The following is a 9,149-nucleotide window of genomic DNA, read 5'->3' on the forward strand; positions in this document are numbered from 1 at the left end:
GGCAAGATTAATGTCTCCCGGACACGAGTGCCTCCCCCCTCAGGCCCCCGGGGACCAATGCTGGGACTTTGGGGAGGCCTTCACTGCGAGTCAAGATGAGAACTGGCGGGGGTGGGGGATGGGACTGGAGAGGATGGGGGAGGGGCTGCAAAGGAAGCATACACACACACACACACACACACACACACACACACACACTTGTCCGGCTGGTGAACTTTTATTGATCTCTCTCTGTCCAGCAAAGGGGCGGCGGGGACTTGGGGAAGGGAAGCCCAGGGCCCAGATAGGAGTGGGGGCATGCACTGATCCACAGAGGAGCAAGACGGGGGCTCCAGGAACAATCCTCCTAGGGCTGGACAGAGAGGGGAGGGGTGCAGCACGGGGAGGCCAGGTCCACTTCAGTGACGGGTCATCTGTGAAGAGGACACAAGGGGACAGGAAGGTGCGTGTCCTGCATGGGCCCAGTGGCTCCCAGCAGCCTCCTCTCCAGGACAGCCTCTCCCCCGCCTCTCACCTTGGCCAGGCTCGGGGGGTATCTGGCTTTGAAGGACTCATCATTCAGCAGAGGCCTCACCAGGCAGGAGCGGCGGTGGGAGAAGGTCTCAAAGCTCTTCTTGCCGTGGTAGGATCCCATGCCGCTGTTCCCTGCAAGGGGGAGCCGGCTCAGCCCCGGGTGGCCTGAGACCCCCAGCCCATGCCTGCAACCCTCATGCACCCCTTCTCTGAGCCTCCCAGGGGTGGCCGAGCCCGGGAGCACCCCCCAGGGAGTCCTGACTGGGAACAATGGAGAGTGCTCCTAAGAGTTCGGTTTCAACGCTGCCACCAGAGAGCTGTGTGACCTCCGACCTGTGTCCCCTCTCTCAGGGTCTCCGTGAAGCAGGCCTGGTGTACCAGGGGGTCTCTAGGGTCTCAAGGTCAAACATGGTTGGTGGATGTGATGGCGGGAGCCAGAGGCCCACACGGGGGAGTTTCATGGGGGTCTGAGGCCCAGGGCAGCCCTGGCCTCTCCTGAACTCCCATGCCAGGGCTGGGGAGGGGGGGCATCTGTAGGGGGCAGGTGGCAGTGAGCTCAGCCCCAGACTCACCCACACCCCCGTAAGGCAGGGAGTGCACAGAGATGTGGGCGATGACATCATTGGCCGTCACCCCACCGCTCGATGTCTCTGCAATCACCTTCTTAATCACCTGCAACAGCACCCAGCCCCCCCTCAGTCTCCTTCCTGGGGCACCCCAGGCCCCTCCCCACACTGTCTCGGCGCATCCCAGAGCCTCAGGGGCCAAGCTGGTGGAACCCCAGTCGGGGTCCCCCACTCTCCCCAGGTGTCAAGCACTTTGTGGGAAACGACTGGTTTCAGAGCTGAGAAAGGGGCTCAGGAAGGTTAAGTGACTTGCCCAAGGTCACACAGCAGCGAGCACTGAAGCTGGGATCTGAACCCGGGTCCGTGGACCCCTGGATCCAGCTCATGTGATGCCACGTCGGGAACCCCAGGACCCCGGGGGGAGGGCACCCCAGGCCCACCTTGTCGTTTAGAGAGAACACGTAGAGAGCCAGGGGCTTCTCGCGTTGGCTGATGAACTGGATGGCCTCCTCCAGGCTCCGCACGCACACGATGGGCATCACGGGCCCGAAGATCTCCTCCTGCATCACCTGGGACTGGGGGTCCACGTCTATGAGGATGGTGGGGGCTGAGACAGGAAACAAGCAAGAGTCAGCCGCTGCCGAGGCCCCCACCCGCCTGGCAGCCTGGGCATCTAGCGTCTTCCTTCCGTTCCTGTTCAGGTGAGGCTGCCGAGGCTCGGGCGGGGCACTGACGAGGCCTCCACCTGCCGGGGCTCCAGCCCCGCAGACCACGGGGAGAACTGTGTGTAACCTAGATGCGGAGGGGTCACAGGGTCCACACTGCGAGGGGGTGGGCACTGTGCCCTGCCGGCCACCTGAGCCCCTGCCAAGCTCTTCATTCCCCGCCAAACTGGGGGCAAAGTGGGGTCACCTCTAGTAACCTTCAAGCCTAGGCCCTGGGGGCCCCTCCAACTCGGCTCTTGTTGCTCTTGTGGTCTTGTGGTCCGGATCCCCTGAGGATGCCGCAGGGGTGGGGAGGAGAGGAAGCTGCCCTCCAAGCCTTGTGGGCGGAGGGCTTCTGGGCTGGGGCTAGGTGTCGCAGGAGTCAGGCCCAGCCCCTCCCTGCCGACAGCCCCAGAGCCCACCGCAGGCCCACTGGGTTGTGTCTGCTCCCCAAGGAGCTGTGCCCACTCGCCACCAACATGCGGGGACCCTGGCAGCCACGGCAGGGGTGAGGGATTGGGGGGGGGGGTGCTCTTACCAAGGGCGAGCACACTCACCTATGTATCGGGTGGCCGCGTCCCCAGTGCCTCCGTAGGCGACTTTCTGGCCCTCCATCAGGCCCATCACCCTCTGGAAATGCCGGGAGTTAATGATCCTTCCATAGTCACGGGACTTCTTGGCATCCTCCCCATAGAACTCCTGTAGAGAAGACGACGCAGGCTTCAGGTCAGGATGCGGACCTTCATTATGGCCGTTGGCTGAGAGGTGACCTTGGCCTGGGAGCACGGGGGAGGGCACCACCCAACTGCGGGCTGCCATGACATCTGGGGTGCTCCAAACGTTCACGGCATATGAATTGCTGCGAGATAGCATTATTTGAAAGAAATATACGCACAGTTGTGTGGACATTGTGATATGATCAAATGTGTGCACTCACAGAAAGGAGATGGGAGGGAACATACCAACAAGTTAGCAGTGATTGTCTTGGGGTGGTGGGTTTCTGGCTGGAGCTTTTTCATTTTATTTTATTTTATTTTATTTTATTTTATTTTATTTTATTTTATTTTATTTTTTTGCCTTACGCTTTATTCTTTATAAACTTTTTCCAAATTATCTACAGTGAGTGTAGATTACTTTTAGGATCAGAAAAAAAAAAATCCAGTGTTTTCTAAAGTCTAGACCCACCTCACCGCCTTGCAGCCTCTCCCTCACTCAGCCCCGGGGCCCACACTCACTTTCAGGGACTTTTTGAGCTTCTCCACAATTTGGTTCTGGATGGAGGGGTCACAGAGGATGTAGTCCGGGGCCACACAGGTCTGGCCGCTGTTCATGAATTTCCCCCAGGCGATGCGTCTGTGAAAATTCCAGATTCGATTGCATTCCGCCGCAAGGCCCGCGCGGCTCCCCCAGACAAGCATCTTATTCCGTCAGCTCCGGATCGAGGCACACGGGGCTGAGCTCGGGAGGAGAGCTCTCAGGTGGGCAGAAGCTGCCCAGAGTCAGAGCAAGACTGCGGTCGGCGGGAGCTGGAAGGCTCCCTCCAGCACGACAGGTGGCGCGCCCCTCACCTGCAGGCGATGTCCAGATCGCAGTCCTTGTCCACATAGCAGGGGTTCTTGCCCCCCAGCTCCAGCGTCACGGGGGTCAGGTGCTTGGCTGCGGCCATCATGATGACCTTTCCCACGGCGGTGTTCCCAGTGTACAGGATATGGTCATACCTCTCCTTCAGCATCTCTGTGGTCTCGGGAACGCCCCCATTGATCACCGGGTACAGGTCCTTCCACGCGAGGAGAGAGACGAGGCTCGGGAAAGACCACGACCCCTCCTCACCCTGGCCAGCCAGCCACCATCAAATAGCCCCCCTCTCCTGACACCGGGACTCCATTCACCTCCATGGGAGAGGCCAGCTATCCTTGGCCCAACCCAAGGCTTAGCGTCTTGCTGCAAAAATGCACTGTTTCTCAACCCCCAAAGACCCGGAGAGCACCTCACCCTGTCCAGGTACTGAGGGATGATGGTGGCCAGCAGGTTCGCCATGTTCTCACTCAGCTCCGAGGGCTTGGTGACCACTGCGTTCCCTGCAGAGCACACGGAGTCAGAGTCCTGCCCTCCCAGGGACCAAGCTGGAGCCCCATCCGTTCTGTGTCCATCAGACCACGACCTGACCCCAGGGCTCCATCTTCCCCCAGGCCTGAGCTCCCCGCCCGATCTCTGGCCACACTCAGCAGGGGTGGGGCAGTGATCCCTGGCGACTCCCTCCTGAAACGGGGCCCACGTACCCGCAGCGATGGCGCCCACCATGGGCTGGATGGTGACGGTGAAGGGGTAGTTCCAGGTGCCGATGATGAGGACCACGCCCAGGGGCTCCGAGTGGATGTAACACTCGTCCTGCTGGGTCTGGGGAGTCTTCTCCACGGGCTCGTCCGCAGCCCACTCGGGAAGCTTCTTGATCACGTACTCGATCTCTTCCAGGACATACACCACCTCCTCGTAGTACGCATTCCATTCATTCTGCGGTGGAGACGGCTCTGTGTGAGCTCACAGGTCGAAGATCGAGGGAGTCCCCGGGGCTTGGCTGTGGTCCTGGCACACTGTTCCCTAAATTTGGGACCCTGACTGAGCTGCCTACCCTCTCCCAACCTCAGCCTCCTGCTCTGAAAAATGGGAGCGTGATCTGGACCTCACGGGACTGCTGGGTATAGGACACAGCTTGGTATGTTCAGCTGCCAGGGTGATGGGGGTGTTCACCAGAGGCCCCCAGGCCAGGGGCCTGGGCCAGAGAAAGCACACAGTAGAGGTGCAAGCTGAGCTGAGGATTTGGCACTGGGCGGGGGGGGCAGCGAAGGTCCCTTTCTGACTGTCGGGGGCCCAGGCTGGTTTGGACATGCCAAGTTCATGGTGCCCGAGGGGACCTCAGACCTCGGCAGTGATTTGAAGGTCATTAATGGGTGAGGAGAACCGAGCGGAAGTGTGTCCAGGAACGCTTACAGATTGAAATGAGACTTGTACCCAGGATAGAGCCCTAAGAAGCCCAGCTTGAAGACACAGGTACAGGAAAAAGACTGCCAGAGAGGACAAAATCCAAGAGACCCTTGGCAGGGGAGGGAGTGAGGAGAGGGTTCAAGGGATCCTCCCGGAGTGGCTGGGGAGGAAGGCATTGTGCAGGGGTGAGGAAAAAGGAGGAGAAGGCGGCAGAAGGCACAACTCTTCCATGAACTTTGGCTGTGAAAGGGCAAAACAGAAGGTGTGAAGTTTTTGTTTTAAAATGAGGAGCCAGAGATTTAAAAATGCAACAACATGGGGCCCAGCACAGGAGGGGGATGAGATCCACGTAACCCCTTCTTTGCTCTTCTCCAAGGCAAAACCAAACTGTGGGAGCAGGGCCAGGCGACTTGGGGGCAGCAAGGTGAAGCGTTTGAGAATTGGGAGGTGTCTGATTTTGCTCAGGGTGAGGGATGGGTAGGGAGGCAGGGAGGATACCCTGCAGAGTGGGGTGCTCTTTGGGATGCCGAACTGGGATGTTCTGCTGGTGGTGGTGGGGGAACCAGGTGGCCCTGCACGGGGCTCAGGGCTGCGGGGTGTCCTGTCCGCAGGACATGGTTATAAACGGTGGCCTGGTGCCCCGGGCTGGGTGGAGAGGGAAGCGAAGCCAGGAGGGAATGGCAGGCAGATGGGGGAAAGGAGCTGCCGGCCCCTGCGCTGGGCTGCGGGGGAACTTGGGGCTCGGAATGGGTTGGAAGGAGAGGCCTGAGCGCCCCGTTTCAGCATCTGATGGTTTGAGCTGCACTTTCCCCTCTCCGTAAAAGAGTTCACCACAGGCCGCGTGCTTTGAGGACTAGGGGCGGTTCTAGGCGAGAGCTGGGCACAGAGCGCCAGGTGCGCAGCAGAAGTCCCAAACGCGAGCAGCGACCCTTCCTGTCGCTGTCCCACGCCTCCGGGCTGTTGGCTGGGGGTGTGGGGGGCGCACCTTGTGGAGGTCGGCGGTCAGCGCGCCCACGATGTCCTTCTCGTGCTCCTTGATCATGCGCCGCAGCGCCTCCAGCTGCTGGATCCGGAACTGCAGCGGGCGGGTCTTGCCCGAGCTGAAAGCGGCTCTGGCCCGCTGCACGACCTCGCTGATTTTGCTCATGGTGCCTGGGGGGAGAGAGCACCTTGGACCTGGGGGCTGCAGGGGTAGCACTCTCATTGCTCCTCCACCGCGTTAATTTTCTAGGAAGAGGAAGATCTCCCCGGGGGCGCTGGAAACATGGCACCTGTTTGCCTTCTCCGCTCCCTAACCCAGATGTCCCTCCGGACCCTCTGGCCCTCTCAATAACCCCTGAGCTGAGGACAAACGCATCTGCAGGGAGGGCCAGGAAGCAATGACACGCGACCCTGATTGCTTACGGTGAGTTCCCGGCAGTGGGCTAGGATAGGCCCTTCCTGGCATCTCCCAAGCCCCCTCCCACCTCTGCCCGCTTGCAAAGGCTGGAGACACTGCCAGGCACACACTCCAAGAGCTCTGCGCACCCAGCCAGGCCCCTTTCCGGGTGAGATCGGCCAGCTGGTTAAAGAAGACCCAGCATCAGCCTACCTGCGCCATCTTTCTGGCTCTGCGACTGTTTGCAAAAGCCCGATTGCTCTACAGGTGGAAGCGGGCTTGGTCTTTAAACCAGAGCGCGCCTGTAACACCTGAGAGACCCAGAGTGCCAGCCAGCAGAAGTCTCTTGGAGCTTCAGAGCTCCTCACAGAACTGCGGAGGGGATTCCTGCTACCGGTGTAAGAAACCATGCTTGCAAACGGGGATGGCTTGTGTTTCTCTATGACACTGCAGGTCCGCATTCAGGAGCTTACAGAAATCACAGCATTCCTGGACATCCATGAATAAGCAAGGTCATCAAGGTTGCTACAACACAGAGATACTGGGAACATCGTAAAAGGCCATCAGCAACGGAAATGAAGGACGCGGCACTTAGACAATGGATGATTGTGCAGGATTTAGGAGGGAGGTAGAGCTGGGTGTATCTCAGGCATGAGGCATAAGCACGAGACATAAGAAAGAAAACAGGTTACAGAACAGCAGGGACACTAGGCATGTGCCTAGAGGCGTGTGTGCACGCGTGTGTGTACGTGTGCTCTTGCACACGCGAGAAAAGACCGGAAGGATAACCCCCAACACGGTGATGACAGGTGGGGGTGGAATTGGTCGCGATCTTTGCGTTCATCATCGTCTGTGGTGTTTGACTTCTTTTGCAACGAGCTTGCATTTTTAAAAACGTTTTGTAACTTTTTGGCTAGGTAACACGTGCCCATGGTAGAAAAAGCCTCCCTTCTCCCTTTTCCCTCAGCGATTCCTTACCGTCCCGACCACAGCTAGCCCAGGACTTTCAGACACTGCGTAAGTTCTAGTATCAGGGGAAAAAGCCACAATAAGGCTATTTCTACTTTGCAAAACAAATTGTATACACTGTAGAGACTATATATGCATGTATGTAAATGTATGTATATATGGTATATATATATATATATTTTGCAAAATGGAAATAGCCGTGTGTGTGTGTGTGTGTGTGTGTGTGTGTGTAATCCTGCTCAAATTCCAGCAAGTGTTTTCTGGTAGCTTCCACTGCCTTCCCTGTCCACGGTGCTGACCCCCACCCCAGGGGTTCTGCCCAGAGAGGAGGGTCCCTGCTGGCATCCAGGGCACCCGAGCCGACCACGACCCCAGCCACAAAGCTCTACAACCCCTGTCCTGAGGACAGGACACCCCGCAGCCCTCAGGAGGGTCCTGCTTCCCTCCTCAGACTTGGGGGGTCAAACCAGGGCAGCAGGCTCTGGCCATCGGCCACCAAGGCTGGGCGGCCTGGGGTGGAAGAGGCCGGTGTGACTCAGGTCCAGCACTCAGAACTCTGCGGTATGTGGGAAGGAGCCCCCTCTGTGGACAGCATTAATAATGGCATCGCCTCTCAGTACAGAGATTAATGGAGCTGGAGAGCATCTAACTTAGCACCTGGCACCCTAAGGAGAGCTGACGGAATTCTTTTCCCTGGACCAGTCCACCTCCCCACAGCCCTGCATCCCACCCGCCTCACCTGTGCCGACTTTGCCCCCAGGTGTCCCCCTCAAGCATCCCCTTTGATCCTCACAAAAACTCCATGGCAGTGCCCAGGAAGAAGGAAGTGTTAGGAGTCCACTTTACAAATGAGCAAAGTGAGGCCGAAAGACACTGGATAGTCTCACCTAGGAAAAAAAAAAAAAGAACGGGGTCTGGGGATGGGATGGAGGGGTGGGGAGAAGATTACCTTTGACACGGCCTTTCCTAGCGGCTTGAGCTTCTGGAAGGAGCAGCCCAGAGGGGACACATTTAAGGGCCCTTCTTCCCGCCCACTTGGCCTGGGAGTCCCTGCCCAGGAAGTGTGGGTAACAAGAACAGAACAGTGCTCAAATCTGGGTCTAGCTAACGGACCTCTACTTCCTCTGAGCCCCAGCTTTGGGGATTAGGCCTTGGGTTGTTTATTTTTTTCTCTTCTGAAATGCAAGAATGCGTCTGTGAAGGCTTGGGTGGGGCTCCCATCCAATCTTCAAAAGGAGCCTCTGTGTCTGCCCGGGGCAAGGGGGCCCTGATTGATTCAGCCTGGCAAGTAACTCTCCCAGATTTCCGAACTGCCAGAGGCTGTGCTCCCAGTGTCCCCGTTATGTAAGGTCGGCAGAGGGTGCGGCGTGAGTCACGGCGAGCGCGCACGCAGCTGCCCCAGAACGCGTCCCCCTCACCTCTCGGCCATGTGCACGGCGGTCAGGGCCCCACAGAGGCACTACAGGCCGGGGGCTTTTCCCTGCTTTCCCTGTGCGGATCTGCCCTCCTGTTGAACAGCGGAGACGAGGCCAAGAGCCAGGAACGACGGCCTGGCCTCTCCCTCTGTGTGGTGACCCAGGAAACCAGAGATGCTTGGGAAGGAAGGCATCAGGAAGCCCCTTCCTTTGCTCTTTGTCAGAGGGTTGCAGGGCGCCCCCTCTGTGCCACCCAACAGGGAAGGGGGCAGACGTTACTTCCTGCCGCTTCTCACACCTGTCCTGCCCCCCAGACACTTGGCCTCCTCCCAACCAGACTTCTGCTGCCCTTTCCCACATGCAGGGTCTTCTCCAACCAGCATTCAGGGGCCCTTGCTTCCCGTTTCACTGAGATGAAAGCACAAGGTCTCCGCCGGGGGCCTACAAGCCCCTGGGGATGTGTTCTGGCCCTTCCCCTCCCTGCCTAGGAGACCCTGCCCCGGATACCTACTTTTGGTCTTCTTCCTCCATTTTCTTTCTTTCCAGAACATTCATTGCCCCCAAATGCTACTTGTCTACTTATTTCCTTTGCTCCCTGTTGCCCTCCAGCTAGAAGCTGGTT

General features: G+C 58.5%; 1 protein-coding gene across 1 annotated transcript; it reads right to left on the bottom strand.

Moving 5' to 3' along the window:
• Positions 1 to 209: 209 nt before the first annotated feature.
• ALDH3A1 (aldehyde dehydrogenase 3 family member A1) lies at positions 210 to 8,080 on the bottom strand. Its single transcript, XM_057311278.1, has 11 exons — positions 8,062 to 8,080; positions 5,751 to 5,917; positions 4,063 to 4,294; positions 3,776 to 3,861; positions 3,352 to 3,560; positions 3,019 to 3,136; positions 2,341 to 2,482; positions 1,520 to 1,686; positions 1,086 to 1,185; positions 515 to 645; positions 210 to 413 (listed from the first exon to the last, which is right to left on the bottom strand). The coding sequence occupies exons 2-11, from the start codon at positions 5,910 to 5,912 to the stop codon at positions 399 to 401; spliced, it is 1,362 nt and encodes a 453-aa protein (XP_057167261.1). The 5' UTR covers positions 5,913 to 5,917; positions 8,062 to 8,080; the 3' UTR covers positions 210 to 398.
• Positions 8,081 to 9,149: the final 1,069 nt, after the last annotated feature.

Source organism: Ursus arctos, unplaced genomic scaffold (genome assembly GCF_023065955.2).
Source record: "Ursus arctos isolate Adak ecotype North America unplaced genomic scaffold, UrsArc2.0 scaffold_14, whole genome shotgun sequence".
Taxonomy (NCBI): domain Eukaryota; kingdom Metazoa; phylum Chordata; class Mammalia; order Carnivora; family Ursidae; genus Ursus; species Ursus arctos.

Coding starts and splice junctions, on each gene's coding strand:
- ALDH3A1 (XM_057311278.1), bottom strand. CDS start 5,912: ATGAGCAAAATCAGCGAGGTCGTGCAGCGGGCCAGAGCCGCTTTCAGC. Junction 2,483..3,018: donor AGCTCAAAAAGTCCCTGAAA/GTGAGTGTGGGC, acceptor TCTTCTCTACAG/GAGTTCTATGGGGAGGATGC. Junction 646..1,085: donor CCTGCCTTACGGGGGTGTGG/GTGAGTCTGGGG, acceptor TCCCCCTTGCAG/GGAACAGCGGCATGGGATCC.